Consider the following 21,496-nt stretch of genomic DNA (forward strand, 5'->3'; position numbering starts at 1 on the left):
CCTTAACCACACTTAATAAGGTCATAAAATAGGAGCATTTAATTGTCCGCAGTGTGTTAATTAATGTGATGCATTTCTAAACATATGCTGCTCAGAAAAATAAGAGATTTCATCCAGATGCACAAAAAAAAAGAATCACTTAGAAATTTACTTGTCAGGTTTCGAACATAAACATAAAATCTATTTTATATGAAAAACAACAGTTTAATCAGCAACATGCTGAAACAAATTTACATTAAAAGGACTGCATTTTTTTCTTTTTTTTTTTGGTTTGTTTAACAGAATGTATAGCTTTAGAGACTGCTTGAACGTTAAGTCTAAAATGCATTTAAAAATCAATCAGTTACCAGAATCTTCCATCAAACGTTTTTTTTTTTTTTAAATTTGATCTCCTCTGAGAAAACTAAACCCTGACTGTGGGCACACTGGACAGGAAAGCAAATCCTTACTGATGTTTGATTGAATTCAGGCACCTCCTCTCTCTGGCCCCCCAATGCTGCCTCAATCCACCAATGGGATGCAGGCAAGCGGATTAGCAAGAATCCTGAGAGGAAGTTTAAACAAGAGGAAACATTAAATTTGAAATAAAACACAGGAAACAGGGTTAACTGCAACTCCTCCCAGTCAGTGCCAGTGGCAGGGCTATTTTTTGCCCAATTATCCTTGGTTAACGGGATTAATTACTCTAACTTCTCTTTCTTTTCTTCCCCTCCAAGCAAACGGGCAATAAATCCTTCTCCTTGCTACACAGTCTGAGAGGGCCACTCTAATTAGCATAACAAGTTACAAAATCATTACGGCCTTAAAGTGCTTACAGAGAAAACAACATCAGAAGAGCACAGGATGCAGGATGGGATTTAGGAGGGCTATTTAATTGAATAAAAATGTTCGGCGAGGTGGGAAGAGGGGGTAAACACAACAGTGGTGACGCGAGGGGAGGGCAGGGACACAAACTGAGGGCCGTGACTCCACAGGACTGACCCTTGTATTTCTCATACAAACACACATGCACACACACACACACACACACACACACACACACAAAAAAAACAGATGAGAAATAGGACTCAGCTGTGTTAGTCACACACAGATCACCAAAATTCAAACTCAGAAGAGGGTTGTTTTTTTTTTTCTTCTTATGAACATAATTTGACTTCCCTTAATCACCTGAAGAGGTTAGGTTTGTATAAATTCATAAATTTCTGGAGATTAAGGCGACGTCTGTAAACCGGCGGCACAGAAAATCCACCGCAGTTCTGGGACTATTTGCTCACCATCCACCACCTTGTGCCAAAAGCCCACACCGCAGAGTCTGAGGGCAAAAACAGCCGTTTTCTAGCCAACCTGTTTAGCATGAGTCCCACCCAGTCGTCTGCTTTCACTAACCTGTCCTGACAAGTACCCAGATTAACGTAATCTTATATCAGTGCAGAGGAGCAGAAGAGAGCAGATGGACCCCCTGTGCCCCCCCACCCCCACCCCCCCACCCCCCTTCAACCCCACCCCCCCACCCTCCACTAGCACTCACACACGCTCCTGAAGCACACAAGCAAATGCAAACTATCTCACTCATAAACACACACGCACACACACACACGCTCATACACACATATTACAGACTTAGCTGCAGAGTGCTTAGCATGCAAAACCTGGGCCCCAGCCACAGCAATTAATGTTCTCCCAGCAAATTGCCACAGCTTTGGATGATGCTGTTAGGGGAATGTTACCCTGTATCTTCATATGCTGTGTGCCTCAGCGAACACTGCGGTCCCGCTGGCGTGTGAGTGTGCCAGTGCGGTCATTTTAACATAAGAAAAAATTCATTCATTTGCTAATAAATAAGTAAATAAATAAATAAATAAATAAATGTATTAATAGACAAGTAATTGAATAAGAGACTGAACAAGAGACTGCAGGCTGGGGAATTGAATTTGGTATTTCTAACACTTGTCATCTGCCATGTCGAAGTGGGCTTATCTTTTTACAGTTTCCATGGTAAATCTCAACAACTTTGCTAAACTGAACAGATGGGCTTGCTAATTAGCAGCGCTCAGGCTGTAAGTTTGTTTATAAAGAGAGAAAGGGTTCCAGACATCTTGACACATTTTATTAACATATCATACCTTAAAGCTATGCTTCTTGATACCCACCAGGCTCTTTAGCTAAATGCGCCACACACACACACTCACACACAAACAAACACACACACACACATGCGGACACATGCGCTTTCACACATGCACACACACTCTTATATAAACACGCCTGTGTGCGTCAGTGCACACACATACACTGTACACACCAGGGAAACAATAAAAGTCAGCCTTGCGAAACGGAACACCCTGTATGTACGCTCATGAATATGCACAATTAACTCTGTCTGTGTGTGTGTGCATGTGTGCAAGTCTTTACAGAAGTGTAACGGCACATTTTGCACATGAGCGTGTGTGCACTGTATAAATATGTGTGTATGTGAGAGATGGTGTTTGTTTACGAGGGTGTCACCGCCGTGTATCGTGCATCCATGTCCTTGCCAGGGCAGTGGCATGCTTCTCTCTCTACCAGGCCCCCCTCCTAAATCCCCCCCCTGTAGTTTTGTCAGCTTTCACTATTGTGTGTCAGGATACCGACACTAGACGATGTCCAAAGTAGACCTGTCTGCTCCCAGAGGGGCCCCCCCTGAGTATTGAGCAGCGGGGTTTGGATGGACCGGGACTCCGTCGGCGCCGTGTAAGCCTCCTGCCGGGCCCCACTTGGGACAAGGGCCACATCACAGCACCCACCCACTACGCTGATGCAGTGAGATGTGAAAAACTGTGTCAGAGATGATGACAGAGGAAGAATGCATTATAGAGTGAGAAAAAATCCATCACCAAATCCCAATGATACAGCTCATATCAATGCTATAATTTTTCCCTGTTTTCCACACACACATGCCCACAGACATACCATGGCCCAGTGTTTCGGCAGGCACATATTGCTATGGTGATCCTGGTTAAGAGGCTTACATTCGGCCCATGCTGATGGTTGCTGGGGACACTCCCATTGCCATGGTGATGGCTACCGGGAGGACACTCACATTGCCATGGTGATGATGGCAGGAGCCAGGCATGCCAACCAATGAGATGATGGATAGATGCCATGCAGGAGGCGAAGATAAAACGTGACTAGAATGCCCACTTGTCATGTCTACTGTCAAGGAGACTTTTCATAAATTGTCTCTTCACATATCTGTAACAAGCAGCTTTCCTGCAAAGAGACATATTTCTGCTTTCATGATGGCTGGAATAATAATTGAATTTTTAAGAAGCGGGGGCAATAATATGTTAATCCATAAAAATAAAAAAACACAGGACAAATGTAGGGGCTACTCTAAAGATTACAAAAGAAAACAGCGCAGATTACACATTTAAGATTGCAGATGACATGAATTATGGATAGGGAACATGCAAAGAAGGAGCTTCAAAGTCAAAGCGTGAAGAAATGCAAAATACATCAGAGAAAAACACAGATTTGGTTTTTGATGGTACAAGGTTGGATCATATTTGTGTAAGCCTTTATGTGTGAAATATGTACACCACCTAATTCTGCATTCCACCGGTAACAATAAGCAAAGGCAACGGCTATCTGGTGATTTAGCTCCAGATAACAGCTCAAGCCATTTTGCCTGCCTCCCAGTAGAGGGAGGCTGGGGCTGGGTTGAGGGCCAGTGGGACAGCGCTGGGAATCAAGGGACTGAGCTGCCTGAAGGCATGGCCCCGCTCCAAATCTGGCCCAGCATAAACCACTACCAAGAGTTGTTGTGCGTGTGTTTGTGTGAGTATGTGGAACAGAAGAGATGGGGTGGAGCAAGGCTGGGTCCATGCTGGACTGAATCCTTTTTAGACTCAAAACACACACACATGCACACACCTACACACACATCTCTCAGCTTCACCTGTCTCCTCTTCCCTACCGAGCTGTTTTTTTCCTCCAAAATGGAGGGTTCTGCATGCCTGAAAATGCTGATCCCCCATAAAGCAACAGGCCAGCACCTAAAAGGTCAGCCACAACACCCCATAGAAATATCTCATCCAGCTTTGCCACTAATACTTTAAACCCGATCAAATACATACACACACAAGAATGCACAGATCGCCACATGTTGCTTGTCTTTTCTGTGTCATGAGAGGCTGTAAATCTCTCAGCCAATAAGAATCAGCACTGAGTGTTATCACTGACCCTCAGGCAATGGGACTTTACAAAACCCACACTAACTGGTCAAACTGCGTGCGTGTGTGTGTGTGTGTGTGTGTGTGTGTGTGTATGCCCCTGCATTGACAACCAGACCCCTCAGCTTAGAAGGGGGGCGCTGTACCTTTGACTGCGTTCATTTTGCTTAAGTTGACAGTTCAGCTAAGATAAAAGATTTACCTTTCTTCCAGAGAAAGCGGCACACAATACACCAGAGAAAGAAGGTGTTTAAAACGCATTGAGGAGTGTGTCATATCTACAAATCTGTCTCTGCATGGGCCGGAGCACAGGCAGCATACTATCTCATATGCCAGAGAAACACCCCTTTTCGCTCCCATACCCAGGTCCACATAGAGGTGACAAATGGAGAGAATGCATTTTGTATTTTTTTTGGGCAATATGTTATATATGTTATATGCTGAGTGACCTGCCCTCTGCAGGTGCAACCAAACACACTATATGGGACACAGCACGATAATACCACGTCAGCTTGGGTGCAATAAGACCATTCAGCACAAATGCAGTAGATTTTTCCACATTTCAAACACATGGAAATTTAGTCACAGCACAACACAACACAACACAAGTCAACACAACACAACACAACACAACACAGCAGCCTTCCAAAATGCAACTTATTTGAAGTTTATGTCTCTGAATGATACTCTTGCAAAACAGTGAAAGCAATATGTTCAGGTGCATGCAGCCACTGTTTTTACTTTCAGTGTGGTATGGAAATTAGCATAGAGCAGAGATGACACGGTTACCGGTTTCAGGCTATATCACGGTAGAAATGCCAGACGGTTAGGTTAGTATTACCGTGTAAATTTGAATTATCACCATAACTGTGGCCGATTACCGTGGTTAATCACTGTGGTTAATTTCACTTACGTTAAGTTCTGTACGGCATCAACCAGCACGAGTCTCCCGGACGCATGCGCGGCGAGCAACGTGGGTTTGTTCATGTGTCAATGAAAACATGGCGTAAGGTGGTGACAGCGCTGCTGCGGACATTTTTCAGCCTCTGAAAACTTTGTACACCAAAGTTGCTGGGTAGACGCCGGTTTTCTTTTGTTTTGTTTTTGAAAGCAAGTACGCCGCTAAAAAAGCCGATTGACGATTTGCCTGTCTGTTCGAAGCGATGTCACATGACCACAGAGCGCACACACAGACGCAGGAGAGTTTCTACAGTGTCTGTGCTCTGAAACACGTTACAGCACGGAAAGAAAAATAAATAAAACATTTTGCTATTCCCTTGTTTGCAGAGTGGGCATGCACCAGGCAAACCCAGTGCTGCTACTGGTCCCTTATGACACAGATGTGTTGGACATGTTATTATTTTAATGTTTAAATGCAAACATTCACTTGTGATGAATAATTTTAGGCTTTTTTTATTACTACGTTTTGAACATTTTCAGCGCATTTTAACAGTACCGTGAGAATACTGATAACCGTGATCATTTTGCTCACTATTATCGAGAAACTAAATTTCTGTACTGTGTCATTTCAAGCATGCAGCCATAAAACGTTTTTAGCTCAACGATCACAGTAAGCATTACGTCTGCACTTGTCTCAGAAAATCATACCTGAAATGATGTAATTACATAAAATGAGAAAACGAGGACATCTGAACGGAAAAGTTTTTAATCTGACTGCTGTATTTGTAATTCTTTTGTGATTTTTTGTGATGCGTTTTTGCCTTCCACGCACAGGAGCCTTAGGGAGCCTTATGTGTGGATTACACCTTAAAAGACACTCCCAAACTGGCCCAGCCCCTGAGGAGACCAATAGAGAGCTGTGTTACCGAAGTCCCCGCAGAGACAACAAGCCATGTGAAGTGTGAAACCTCTCGCCAACACGGATTTAAGATTTCAGAAACATACATCAGTAAGAATGGAAATATTTAGAGCGAAAGAAGAGAACGAAGGCAGAGAGAGAAAGAATGGACAGACTGCTGTTTGACAAATATTGTGAGACGTGGTGGAGGGGTGGTGGTGTTTTCATTGCTGACATCAACATAAATTTTCCTGGCGCGGCTCTCCTTGCCCAGCATGGGCTCAGCACTGGGAAACTGGAGAGGAAATTCTCCGAGCCGCAAGGGAGTGGAATCAAAGAGCCGTGGCTCCGAGACCTCTGACACACTGAACTCCTCACTGACCCCAGAACTCTCTCTTGCTCTCTCTCTCACACACACACACACACACACACACACATACACAGTTACATGCGCAGACACACACATAATAGACACAGAAAACTGCACATATACACGACTTTCAAGAGCATTTGGGATCAATGCTTATCACTCTCTGTCTTCAGTGTCTGATCCGTCTGAAAGTAAGTGCATCTGTATTTTCTGCCATCTGATAGAGGACAGCGTTTGTCCCTGTGTGTCTCTGACGAACATCGGCCCGCATCAGAACTGTGAGGCGTTCAGTGGTGGACCAAAGGTTCAATGAGCCCTGTCTAAGGAGCCTCATTAAGACTTGACAGACACACACACACACACACAGATGTGTGAGCACATATGCTTGAGTTAATGATGATGTAATTAGCCCTGATATCCTTGAAACGTCGGGTTCCAGGAAGTGGGGATATGCTTCACGACATGTGCAGCATTTGAGTGTGAATGTGTGCATGTGTGAGCACACTATGCCTTCAGGTTTGCTGGAGACTGTACAATGAACGTGATGGCCACTCTATTCTATGCCACAGTGAGTAGGCTTTCCAGCCCAGCTCCTCCGAAAAGAAGCACATGCACAATGACCGCCATAATGAGGAGCTCTTCCACGCCGTCACACAAACGCACAATCTGACAATTTGAGCAGGTGTGGTGGGCAACCGCCACAAACACCGAAGGCATTTTTGAGAAACGGATTGGTGTGGTGTGTGTGTGTCTGTGTGTGTGTGTGTATGAGAGTGTGGGTGCTTGCTTAAGTTCCATGCCTGGATCCAGGGACCATTCATGATTGGGCACCAGGTGAAAGAGGGTGCAGCTGGCTAGACTTGAATGAATGGTCTTCCCTCTGACCCCTGTGTGTGTTGGGGCGGGTGTGCATGTGCATGCACATTTGTATGTGTGTGTATAGCTAGAGGGTCGAGGGCGTGGGAGGGCATGATGAGTGGACAAAGCGACTTTCAGATGCCACCACAAAAACACATCATCAGTTTGAGAGGAAGGGTACAGAGGTGAAGGAAAGAAAGGGTTTACAACGCTGCTCAACCATGGCAACTTGTTCAAACCTCCTTTTTTTTTTCTGTCTCGCCCCAGCACCCACTCAATGGGACACAGACAAGACTCTCAGGGGCTGAAGAGGGTTTCAGTCCTTATGCACTATACTGTAATGGATGTAAATCAAACATTAACATTTAGCAATTGTGAAGCAGTGATTTTAGAGTTCTGATTGGTTGTTAATCTTTTCTGATAGACGGATGATGATGTTTTGTTGTTCCTCTGCTTTATGTGTGTCACCCTACCAGAGAAGCAACAAGGTCCCCAATCAGAGCTCAGAGCAGACGCTGGGGCCCAGCGAGGTCTGTCAAAGTGTGCAGGCTGTTTTAATCCACTCTGCTGGAAGTCTCTTCTGTGTGTGTGTGTGTGCGTGTGCGTGTGTTGTGCATGTGTGAATGTCTGGAACAGTGGGCACGATAAGCCACAACAAGATAAAAGCTGGCTTGAACAATGATGTCATAGATTTCCACAGATTTTCTGGGAGGTCGGTGAAGTCAGACCTGAATGAAGCTGAGGCCCCCATCACGCTCCGGCCATCCGCCTTCCCTCCATTGTAATAGCATGACCGAGATAGCTACAGGATTAGCCGGCGCAATAGGTTTGATGCTTTCACTTATCCATCAATATCATACTTACAGTTCCCCAGTCTTTAGCCTGCTCTCCCTGCCTCAGCATATCTTTCTGATCCTTACTTCTCTATATCAGTAAACACTTGTTCTCCCCTCCCATCAAGGAGGAAAGAGGAGAGTGACTAGAGGACTCCAAATAATGCAATTAAACACTGACCGCAGGGTTCAGTGCTGCTTATCAATACACCCAGCAGGGGAGCAAAGACCAGCTCAAACCAGGGCTTCAGCTGTCTACTCTATGGAGACAGGCATTTTATTAGACCGCGGCTATATCCTCAGACTCTCAAAACTCATCCCTCCATCTGCACACTGCAAATCAGACTGCATGTGAAACATGCAAAACATTTCTTCCTTTCTCAAGAAAGAAAGAAAGAAAGATGGTACATGGACTTGCACTTATATTGCTCTTACTGACCACTCAAAGCGCTTTACAATACTTGCCACACTCACCGATTCATTCACATTAATACATCACACTCATACGCACACTCATACACTGATGAAACAGCCATCAAGAAAGAAAGAAAGAAAAGCTAATAGTGAAGTGCTGGCTAGCACATTATCCATAGGTGTGCTGTAGGGGCCGTACTCCCTGCTCAGCAGTGAGGACAGGTGTGCTGTTCAACACGTTTCTCCCCTCTCTGCTCTGTTTCACTGTCGGCACAGCTGACCTCCACAGGAGGCTTGTCTGTAGCAGAGCCAGATTGAGAGCTAGCACACCAGCCTGGGAGCCCACAGAGCACATGAACCAGGCCTGAACCAGGCCTCTGCCGCGCAGTGAAGCTCCCAGCCCCGCCTACTCCTGCCACCCCTCGGTCAGCCACTGACAAACGCTAGGGCCTCTCCCTGCTTCTATGGTGTCTCCAACCTGGACACCAGGCACCTAGAGGATAAACCCACTTATACATAATAAACACTGGCCCCAGGGCCCGGTGTGTGATCTCATCATGCATGCGTGTCCTCTGTAGAAAGAAATGTGACAGACTGCAGCGAGGAAATGTGTGCCGGGGAAGGCGGCGTGTGTGGAGAGCTGCGAGGGTGCCAAACAGAGTGGTACACAACAGCAGCATGAACCCTCTCCTGCCCAGTGTGTGATGCTCTACTGGCCCTCCCTCATCTGCATAATGAAAATTTGCACCGATAAGGATGGTTAAACTGACACAAGGCCTAATCAGGAGGAATGACTGTCTTTGGACCACAGGGATCCACTGGTGGAAGAAGCTGTGGGAAGATGGAGACAGAAGAATTACAGAGCCAAAAGGGCAGGGCAAACATTGGCAAGAGTCTGGACTTTCACATACACACCCAAATCTGCAAAAATAAAAAGGGAGGATTGAGTAATTGATAAAAGGTTTTTTTTTTTTCAACTACAAAGCCTGATTGGATTGTTGAGTGATTCTAAACAAACAGAGATGGGGAGTTTAGTGAACAGAGCCAAGCACTTAAGGAACATGAAAAGCAGCAAAGCCCTGGCGAGGCGGTCCGGCTGTTCCGTTGCTCTGCAGGCTGAGGAATCAATGGGAGCGGGGAGAGAGAGCATTCCTGGGCAACTGACTGACTGACTGACTGACTGACTGACACACACAGAGAGAAGACGGAGGACCGTGCAGAAGAAGGTGATGGATAGAGAGAAGAATCGTCACGTAGGAAGGAATTGAAACTATTTTTTCAGTGTGACGGGGCCGTCGATTCCAGGCCATCCCGTGCAGACCAGAGTGGGCCTCTGAGAGGGAAAATAAGCAGTGGTTCGACAGCAGTCTTCTGCTATCTGCAGCTGGACAAATGGACTATTGAGACAGGTGGACAGCATACGGACCAGAAACACACACACACACACCGATGGACTGGCAGTGTTATCCAAATACACGATCGTGAGGTAGACTCATGACACCTTCTCACATGTGGCTGAAAGTCTTAAGTCCTGACAAAGAATACACAAAAAAATATGATTCTGTTTAGTTTAAACACATAGTTGCACCTCTTAATAACTGGCTATGAAACAGAATGCATGTGAACCACATTTTTTTTTGTAATGTGAATTCTGTGCAGACCTAGCTTACTGTAGAGGACATACAAAGCCTAGAATATACCAAATATCAGCAAAAGCAATTAGCCAAACAGGGGCTCACGGAGGTGGGCTTTGATCACAGAACTGTGAAATATTTATGAAGAGATGTGATACATGAAATGAGCTCTGAGAATGAGCATCTGTGGGGGTCCGAAAAGGAGCTCCCCTTAGAGGGACCTTCAGGGAAGGACAAGTGCTTGAACACACAGTGGGTTACAGTGGGCCCAATTCCAATTCAAAATGAAGGGCAGGAGGGACTGGGCAGGCCTAAAATGGCGGCCTAGTTTCGAGGCAGAGTGGGAGATGGGGAGATAATCCATGGTTTGGAACAGGAGTGGAGGCAGCCATGGTGCCGGTGCGAGCCGTGTTCGGTGTGTGTGTGTGGGGGTGGGGGGGGGTGGGCATTGAGCTACGTTCTCAGCTGACGTACTCAGTTCCACTTGGTTCCACTCAGACAGAGCGCAGGAGTTTTAACACACTCAAGCATGCGCTAATTAAAAATCCACACTCTGCATCATAGCTGCAGCAATCAATACTCTTGATTAACTCATCTATACATCACTACAGCACACAATGGACTCAGCCACTCAGTGAAATGAACTCTTTTCAACAACTACTTTCATTTTTAATTGTTACATTTGTTCATGTGCTATTCTGAGGGAATATTGTTTATTTATAATTCAGCCTCCATCAATGTCATCATCAATTTCTCCTCCTGCCTCTATCATCAGAATCATTATGATTCATTTCAGCTCCCTCCCTTTCAAATTGCAACTAATCTTGTGGAAGGTGCAGTGTAAATGATATACATTTCACCTGTGATTAATGCTAACCAGGTTTGTAGATCGCAGCACATGTCTCACTGCTCTCCTTTCTAATTAATTCACCCTGAGAGACTTGAACAAGGGGAATAGTTTTATTCTCTAGCCCTGGTAATAATCAAACTGCCCCCTGGAATATTTTCACACTTCAGCTTGGTGGGGAACTTGGGATTCTTAATGCAGCTCCTGCTTCTTTAGGAAGTGCTAATTTGATAACATTCGAATATCAAAGGGGAAAAAAGCTTATTAATATTTCCTGTGACTTTTGATATGAGCAGGGAAAAAAATCCAAATTCCAGCAGGGTTATTCACACACGCTTTTTGTTTGTTTGCCACTTACTCGATCTAATTAAAAAGTGCAGTTGTTGAACACGGAACTTATACAGTGTGGTATATAAAAGAAAAACTGATTTTGTAGAATGTAAGTTTAATTTTCTGTGCCAGTTTAGGATGAAGAAAAATATTTTTAGCTGTTTTCCTGTTTGACTTTTCAGTGTGGACATGCTATTTTATATAAATGGGATGAAAACTTAACTTTGCAGATTAAGGTTTTATTCTCAGATTAACCTGTGTGCCTGTGGTACAACTTCATGCACTGTTAGATCAACAGAAGTCACTTATTTGAATGGAGGGTGTTGGATATGCTGGGTACCTTCGCCAAAGTGGCAAAGCAAAAGTTTATATGAATTATACCATGTCCTCACTATGATCTCAGAGCAGCTAACCTTCACTTCTGGAAATTATGTTTAGCTGCAGTGCAGGAAAATGACTCTTCACCTTGGTTAACAGGTAGCAGCTGAGAGTTGCCCCATTACAAAAACAGAAAAATATGTCAAAATGAACGACTGCATTGCAAATCACGAAGCACTCAGGGCAACAGACAAGAGGTTTAACCTGCTGAGACCGATTCAAGCAACCACACCTTTCAAGATTGTAGCCGTAATACACAGTTTTGTTGTCTGAAGAGGTAGAGGAAGACATTCAGCTGTGTGGACTGACTCTTTAATGACATAAAAATGTGTGTGGATGTTGTAAGCTGCGTGGCCTCGGCCCTCTCTCCCTCTCTCTCCTGTTGTTAGCTCAGCCTGAGCTGGGGCCCCAGCCCAGGCTTCCCGTGCCCCTGGCCAGACCAGCTGTCCTCGAAGCAGGCCTGAAGCGTTTCTCTGCTGTTTGTTGAGAGAAAGTAGAAAGTAGAACCTTGAACGTGACCCTCCTAACGGCTTTTATTCTCAGTTCACGCGCACCCCCCCTCCTTTATGTCCCTCTCTTTATTTAACCCTGACTATTTGCTGAGTTTCTGCTAAAAATCCAATTAGGTTAATTTGAAACAGTCCCGGTGAGAGAACTTTATCCTTTTGGTGCAGAGATAACTAACCTAATTAAGAGCAGACCTCTACCTCCGTCCTCTTTGAGCCTGGAAATTAAGATAAGAAAAAGAAAACTTGTCAGAGATTAGGGCTGAGATTAGATTCCTAAAGCAAACACTGGTGAGGAGGCTTCGTCTTTAAATGCATTTAAATTGTTTAGTGCTCTTTCAACACCACATTTTCAGTCGCCAGATACACTGAAGAGACGGCAGGTAAATGTAATATAATAATGCAAAATAATACGAATAAGGATAAAATGTAAAAGAACATTTTGAGGAGAGAAAGAGAAACGGGGGCGCGAGGGGAGTGATGTGATGAGACCACCTGTGAAAGTCGACCATGATTGATTGTGTTTTTGTAGAAACTCTTTAAAGGTGCTGCAAAATGTGAAGCAACATAGGGGTTGTTCTGTTCAGCTGAATGAAACACACACACACACACACACACACACACACACACACACAGAGTAAACACAAACAACAGGCCTGCTGAGTTTAGTTTACTCCTATCAGCTGGCTCTGACCAACCACGCAGACCACCCCGACTCCTCAACTCCTCACTCACTCTCATATCGGGACAGGAAGGGGAGGGGGTGGAGGACAACGGGTGGGGAGGGATTTGGATGGATGGGGGGATGGGTGGAGCTCGGTGAAGGGGTTTGAAGGGGGGGCCCTCCACCAAATTAAAACCCAATCAATGTGAATCTCTCTCGGCCCGGTCAAAGCCCTTTTTCCAACTAAAGCCTTTTCCCCGAGCCCCCTCCTCATCGCCCTTTCCAGTCAGCCCTCTATGTCACCCCCCAACCCCCCAACGCATATACCCAATCCAATGCCCTCCTCACCCTCCCCCTGACCCACACTCACCCAGCACTGTCACAGAGCACTGACTTAAGGCACTGGCCTCCATTTCTCCACACTAGGCAAAGTCACCACATCTCAGAATTACAACACAACGAGGATTAATCCCTGAACAACGACATCCAAAAAGCAATCTGATTATAATCATTTAAAAGTTTTATTTTTTATTTTTATAGTATTTCTAGACAATGTTGAGATGTGTAAGGAGGCTGTGCAGGCAGGCGGGAAAACCTTTCACTGCTGCTTCTAAGATGCAGCACACAATCTAATATAAAGCATTTGAATAAGAGACAACACTGTCCTAATATTTACAGGCTGCACTGTACAATATTATGCACTCACAAGCATGCTTTCAAACACACATTTCCATGCACGCACACACACACACACACACACACACACACACACACACACACACACACACACACACGTATATGCCACCTGCTGAAGTAGAGATGGAGAGAGTCCTTTCTGGCTGAAGCCTAACAGTGGGGAACAATTAAACCAAAGACATGCCTTTGATCACTTGGTCATGTGAACATGACAGGTGACCATATGGCTAATAAAATGTAAATGACAATCAGTGCTTAAAACTCTCTGGAAGTGTACAGCTACAAGAAGTGGAAAAAGGAAATAAAGTAGGGATGTTTTCTAATGACTTTAAGTCAGTGCTGGATTTTCCATGCCCTAAGTGTTACTGAGGTTGATTTTTATGTAGTGAAAATGTCCGGTTTTGCTTTATAATCTAGCAAAAACTGCCTCTTATGTGAATTATGGAAACCATCCCGAGTAGTGTGTGTGTAAACAAACACACAAAGAATACTCACAGTCATGCAAAGACGAAAAAAATAAATAAAAATAAAATACACACACACACACACACACACACACACACACACAAGATCATTAGACTTTTATAGCGGGATGGGCAGACAAGAAAGAAGGGGAGACTGAGTAACAGTCGGCCGCCACAAACAATCGCTAGCAGATGCTGGTGATGTTGTTACCGAACGGCACAGGGGTGAGAGAATGGAAGGTGAGGTCACATACATATTTGTGGCAGGATGCAGCAGAATAGACCTACTGTGTAATGTGATGGGATGGAGAGCTGGGTAACGTGCGCGCTTTTGCTGGCACACGCAAACAAGCACGCAACTCCCCTCACCCACCCCTCTTACATGTACGGGCACACACAGAGCTCAGAGAATGATCTAAGGCCCAGAGGCAGTTTCCATCTAGTAGCAGCAGGGGGAGCAGCTCCACTATTGTTATGACTGGATCCAGGCCCAGGGCACTGGGCTGGGGAGTGTGTGTTCAGAAACTATGTGTGTTTGTGAAGGGGTGTAAGTATGTGCATGCATGTTCGAGGGGTGGAAGAAGTGATGGGTGCAGGAATAGAACAGTGGCACACTACATACACAGGGACTTCTTGATATTGTTTCCTTGACTGTCCCTCCCTGTGTCTTTGGCATTTCTTGCAGTATCTGAAATTTGGACAAAAGCAGCACAAAGACACGTAAAAAAAAAAAAAAATTCAAATTTCAAAACTTGAGAGGGGTGTTTTTCTTGAATTGAGAGTTCTAGAAGAAGTGCTTGTTAAACTTGCTGTAAGTGGTGTAAATTGAATATAAATGAAAGCACTCTTAATAAGGCTGACAGGATTCTTATGTTTTTATGTTCACAACAAATCTCCAACAAAACCAATGTTGATGTTATCCTGAGCTCTCGTATTGTCTGTTTAGCAACATTTTTTGTGCTACAGAAATCCGCAGTCATCATGACCATGGACCACGGTGTAGTTTATCCTGAATTACTCTGTGGCCGCATGTTTGATCTCAGAAGTCGCTCCTTGTCATTGAGCATGCTCAGGGAAGCAGCTCTGGGGTTTCCAGTGTTGAGAAGAATAAACTACACAGGCTTTCTTCATTGTAGCCAAGGAATATGTCACAGAGTGCAACTGCGTGGCTCTTCTATGTGTTTACAATAGTCTCTGGATGACGGTGGAGTTCTTCGGTGCGATAGCATAAACTCGTGTATGTATCAGGCTTCGCCAGGATAATGAATTCATTGTGATTTTTCGATAATCATGAAAAAAAAATTGACAGTATCTGGCGCACACAAGAATTGGTAAAATTAGTTCACCTAAATTATGGTTTGGGTTTTATTCACTTACTGTGGTTTCTGCTGCCACGGCTAAGAGTTTTCATAGAGATGATTTCTTCAGTAGACAGTATTTCCAGTATTACAGATTATCCACAGTGATGAGGGGATTGTTTTCTAAAAAGATGTGTTACGTTTTAATGCTAAGAGCGCCTTAGACAAAAGCCCATTCATTCGCGTAGAAGCAGAAAGACAGCTATTTCAAAACCTGGTCAAATGAAGTTAAAACGATTTTAATGCGGGTGAAGTTGCTGTTGTTTTGTAATTTGGGTAAAACAATCTTCTAATAAATGATGCACTGTTCTGTAACACACTACCAAATCTGAATAAAGAAAGAATTGAAAACTAGACATTAAAAAAACTGAGCACAACTTTGCCCATTGTGTGTCTCTTTGTGTTGTTAACAGACGGCATGTGAAAGATATCTACTGTGTTTGATTACACTAATTCCAGTTTGTGTGTGTGTGTGTGTGTGTGTGTGTGTGTGTGTGTGTCTCACACAACCATCACCGGCTTGTGTGCTCGTAGTCTTTAGTCCCCTCCTTCACAGTTGTGTGAGGACACTCATGGTTAATGGCTGTTAACAGCACAAGTGTTAAAGCATCCAAATGTGGACAATTAAAGAGCCGCTCAGCCCCAAAAGACGGATGACTGCTGTTGGTCCAGAGAAGAGAGAGCTTTTATTCAACGGCTCACACTTTCTTTTCTTATGCAATGTCTCCAGCTGAAAACAGAGTTTAAGAGGCCACTTCACCTCGAGGGCTATTGCTCAGCTCACTGAAGACACACGCATATACATGTGTACACAAAAGAAACACACACATGCAGCCACTACTGCAATTTGTAAATGTGTATACAGTGTTGTCTGTTTTCTATTTTTGAAGACTATGTTTACAGTAGGGATGTGTTTTTCTTTTCAAAATAAAAGACCTTCATTCCACTTACTATGGTATCCACTTACGTGTTGAAGGTGGTAAGCGCCAGGGAGAAAAAAAGTTCAAGGAAATAGAGTGAAGAATTGATGGCAGGTGACATCACATAAAGTCTGACTAAAACACACACAGCCCCATCAATCTCCTCTTTCATTTTTGCCATCACTCTCTCCTCCCTGCTGAACAACAGACCTGAGTCATTTGCCATCGGCCCTCTATATGTGTGTGTGTGTGTGTCCTCTTTTACCTCCAACAGGACCCATCACCTTGTCCACTACAGCAAACCCAAGCCGGGCTGACCTTGGCTTTTCCATCAACGATTAATTCTGAGTCTTTCTGTCCATCTTTTCCTCAAAGCCTTCATCTCTCAACATTGTCTCCCACCGTTTGAGTTGTGTACGTCTGAGTGTGTGTGTGCATGTGTGTAGTCTCCCATGGTTAGGAGAGCGTGTGTGCGTGTGTCAGGTCCAGTGAAGGTGACACCTTATGCCTCGTGCCGAGATAATGAAGGCTTTAACTTTACAACTCAAGCATATCAGATTGCAGCACCACAGTCTCTCAGACACGCGCCCACAACATGAGTGATCTGAATGGGTCGCCACCCTCCATTTCATGTGCACTGAGCAGTGTGCACTGTAAAATCTGCCAAAAGGCCTCATCATCATAACCATCGCTTATTTCAGAGTGGGCTTCAGGATTGGGTTTAGTGAGACATATCACAGTACACATGCTTGAACAGAAACACACACCCTTCAAGGAGGGCAGGCAAGGGGTTGCATACTGTTTACCAACTGTTATGGCAGCCGGAGGCGGGGGAAAAAAAAACAGCTCTGTGTGCATAACCTCAGAACATGTGAGAGTCAAGATGTCAAAAATCATTCACGTACCTCACAACTGGGCTAATGTGGTGAAGAGGGAAAAAAACAGCCCTCCTAAATTCCCTCACTGCCTCTCTTCTATGCTTTCTCCTCAACTCACCTTTCCTCCCCCTTTCATTCAGGAAGGGTTCTTTCCATAATAAAAGGAACCTGTGGAACTAATCCTTGCAAATCTCCTGAGCTTTCTGTCCTATACCTCCAGGCAACACAGCACACTGAAATCCTCCATTTGCATGCCTAAACTGCACTAACTGTGAATAAACCCTTTTAGCTGCTAATGTAATAACATCTCCATTTCAGGAAAGGAGCAGGGGGTTAGCCAGCCCTCAGAGATTCAAGCAAACTCACCCCTCTCTCCCCTACCCTCTCTCTTTTCCCCTCTCATCCCTTCTCCTCTGCAGTACAATAGGCCTGGCATACAGATGCATCCAGCAGCCCACCATATCAGCCACATCTAGTTAGGGTCAGCTTTGGAAATGGAAGTGGAGTCCTGATTACAAGCAGATAAGCAAGAACACACACACACACACACTCACTCAGTCACACTCACAAGCCGCCTTCCAGCGTCACTTCACCTTGGCTGGGTTGTGCATCAGAGGATTAGAAGTGATGTTGAACATGATTTAAATTTTGATGTGTTTCTTTTCTTTTATCAGGAAGAGCTAGAAGATAAGGAATGAGTGAAATTCACACTAATAGTATCTTTAAAAAAAAACAACTTGATATCTCAGTTGAAGCTCTGTTCATATGATAATCCTCACAAGCTAGTACACAAATAAGGAGCTGTCTTGTCTCCTTGCATCATGAACAAAAAAAAACAAATGTTGAGTGCAATAATAAATTTGGGGAAGAAAAATTCACTCATAGTATTTCATGTTATTTTACTGAATCTAATTGGCCACGACTGCTCTCCATTTCTTTGCAGCAATAACCCACAGAACCCTATCACTGCTTTTCATCTCTAACTGAATTACATTAACGCTGCTAAGTAGTACAGAGGCCACGAAACATGCTCCCTCTACCACACGCAGATAAACTCACACGCAGACACGTAGAGTTACGCGGCATTATTTTCCACAGTCATATCAAGATGGGGGTCAGAATACATTACGAGCTCTCGTTTCTCGTGCCTCAGAGCAGGCAGCAAGAGATGCCAAGATATCACTTTAATTGTCCAATTACATGGAATATAGTTGTTCCAGCCCGCCCTGAACTAGGTACTCCTCCCCAAATGCTGGTTTTTTTTTTCTTCTCTTTTTGGAGAGATCAGTTTGGTTGTTGCAGTGATTTTTTTTCTTCTTCTTCTTCTTCTTCTGTGAATTAGGGCTTGAACGGGAGACATTGCTCACGTTTCCCCCTCTGAGAGCCGGCGTTCACTACCTCACAGAGTTCACATGAATAATATTAACATCAAAGAGAATTTCTTGGAACCCATCTGATCAAGCTGTATCATACATCGCTGTGACATGCCTATAACACATCCCTCCTGTCTCTCTCTTTCCTCTCATCTCTCTCTCTCTCCCACACAAACACACACACATACTGTATATACTGACACGCCTAACATACATTGGTATTCTCCCTGTGTAAGAGGGAGATCCAGTTACTTCAAAGGACCCATTTCCACTACTACTACTACTACTTACTGATACAACACTGATAAGACATCAATGCTGAATGCAAGTGCTGCTGCCATGGTGCACTCAGTCAAACGCACACAACACAGGCAAAATTGAGCAATATAACCTATATGTTGAAACATCTATCACACATATTGTTTGTAGCAAATGTATTCTGCTGACCCATTTTCCTTCCATTCATCCAGCCGAGCATTTTTACCCTTCTTATTCAAATTCACTAGCAGGAGCCTCACAAAAGCATCCACCTGCTTCTAAATGTTACACTGCAACAATACACACACTGCAATGTGCATACCTGCACATCTATACTGTACACAAATCCACGCAGACAGAAAACACATCTCGGTGGTATACGACAAGAGTGACGACGGGAAAATGATTACTCTTGATGTTTGATGACTAAATAAATAAACGCACACTCCATGCAGAAGCGGGATGAGAAAACGCTGTGGGGGAAACAGCTTGCAGCTCTGCCACTCATCCAACCAACCAACCAACCAAACACCCAACCAAATGCCAAGCAAGCCCCGAAAAAACACACATGAAAAAGATGAACTTATTGAGGTCTCTATTTCCATGGCAACACAGAATAGTTTTGATGATGTTCCTTCCCAGTCGGCAGGCAGGGTTTGGCCGAATCACGGCACAGATTGGTGCTCCGTGGCTTGTTACTAAGGGCGGGTTGAAAACGTGCAGAGAGAGAAAGAGAGAGAGAGAGAGAGAGAGAGAGAGAGAGAGAGAGAGAGAAAGAGAGGCGCAGATGGTTGGAAGAATTGCCACTTTGAAGAAAACCCCAACCCACACTCACAACTGGGTTCTACAATATTGATTTGAATGGATGGAAGGGAAGAAAACCTAGTGGCCTATGAATAAGTAAGTACTGGATAATATGGGCTAAATCAAACGACATTCAAACTGAATAGGATATGCGTTCTCAATGATGCAGAGGTCCAGTGCGTCTTTCTCTCTACATGAGGGCACAGCAAACTATGGTACTGAACAGTGCTGTCAAGCCTCCTCATGTCACGTCTCTAATATCCTCCAACTAAAAAGCGCAGAATAGAGACAGAAAAGCAAAAGAGAAAACCAAAAAAGATCAGAAATCTTTGCTGAATGAATCTTGATCTCATTTAAATGAACTAAACTTCTTTGCTCAAACTCACTTACCAATGTGAATATCACAGAGCTCACACCACTACTACAACTTACTGCTGCAATGACTGCTGGCTATTTCTTTTTTTTTTTTTTGGCTTTTAAAATCTTAATTACAAATTTCTTCACAACTCTTGAGAGGCCCCAGTTCTTTTTGGATAAACAACACACAATCATCAGGGGTTTTAATTTACCCAGCAGGAGAAGTTGTGCTAAATACCATCTATTTGAAAAGAGTAAATCCAAGAAACTTCTATGTTTCTCTCACTCTCTTACTCTCTCGCTATAATTCCGCTCATCTTCTCTTTTCCCTCTGCAAAGAGCAGCTCCATGAACTGCAGGAAACAGCAAGAGAACGCGGGGCCCCGCCAGGCCGCAGCTAGCTGTGATTCGTGTTCGACATGACCACACTGCTGCTTAGACAGACGCAGCTGAAGACGCCGGGTTGATAGCATGGCATCATTTACACGAGCACAAGGTCCCACACACCGTCCCTCTGTTATCTCCCCTTCCCTCACCTTTTCTGATGCCCCCCCCTCCCTTTTCACTGCGACCCCACAACCCTAAATCCCTCTAGCACACGGCGACATGGCAGACAGGCCGCCACGCAGACAGGTGACCGTAAACAATTAATCAACATGGTGACACCTCTACATCTGCCAGGCCCAACATGGGGAGGGGAGCTGTCAGCTAGCAAAACAAAGCAGCCCTCAACACACACACACACATACACACACAATCACGTTGGAGAGGGGCTCAGTAGCTCATAAAGAGTGTCACAATGCAGAAGCTTGTAGATATAAAATATTTACCTAACACACTAGAGAGGGAGTGACATGACATACAGCTTTAAACAACTGATTTCTTTCATCACTACTGTTTCATGGCCACGTCGTCAGAAATGTGGAGTTGAAAAAATGCCTGTGTTAAGCCACACGAGTGATCTCAGATCATTTGCCATCTACAATCAAACATTAGTCATTCTTTTTCGTCCTAGTGCAGTTGGCATCCATATTACACACATTTTCTATGCAATGCAATTATTTTTCAAGGTGGTTAAACTATTAAAGATAAAAACAAAATTACAGCAACATCTCTTTCCAGATACAATCCTTTACCCCTTTAATCCACAAAGGAACTACTTCTTGGGTAGAAAGTTATTTGGATAACATGTCAGAGGCTAATTCCTCAAAAGCTGGGAAAACAAAACATAAAAATAACTGCATGGGTACATAACATGGAGAAAGCTTTTTCTTTGGTTCGGCCGAGTATGGGTCAGGATTTCTCAGTTTTGTTGCTACTGACTTTCATTAAAAGCTTCTGTTGTGAAGGAACTATTTGTAAGTTTTGCTATCACTCAATAGCCAACGTCAGTATTAACAGCTGTTTACTAACCAGTCTAGAGGAAATGCTGCAAGTCTAGCATCAAACTTTGTTACCTTACTCATCACGAGCTGTCTCCAGCAGTGGAAAGCAACCCTCTTGCTTTGCTTTTATTTCTATCACTTCTTTTCTTCTACTAAACTT

At 44.2% G+C, this 21,496-nt stretch overlaps 1 protein-coding gene across 9 annotated transcripts in view; it reads right to left on the bottom strand.

Moving 5' to 3' along the window:
• Positions 1–21,496, bottom strand: part of LOC130177571 (uncharacterized) — a 104,973-nt gene that overhangs the window by 48,895 nt on the left and 34,582 nt on the right. The window contains exon 1 of one of the 9 annotated variants that reach the window (XR_008829037.1): positions 450–1,390. The exons of 6 other annotated variants lie outside the window; for them this stretch is intronic. Coding sequence is in view for 1 of the 3 variants with exons in the window: in XM_056389443.1 (XP_056245418.1) it covers positions 5,125–5,198 (74 nt within the window). In the remaining 2 variants the exon portion in view is untranslated. Of the gene's footprint in view, positions 1–449; positions 1,391–5,124; positions 5,344–21,496 lie in introns of those variants that run through there. 2 more of the 9 variants (XR_008829038.1, XM_056389443.1) reach the window with 2 other exon arrangements.

This window comes from Seriola aureovittata, chromosome 11, assembly GCF_021018895.1.
Source record: "Seriola aureovittata isolate HTS-2021-v1 ecotype China chromosome 11, ASM2101889v1, whole genome shotgun sequence".
NCBI classification, from domain to species: Eukaryota; Metazoa; Chordata; class Actinopteri; order Carangiformes; family Carangidae; genus Seriola; species Seriola aureovittata.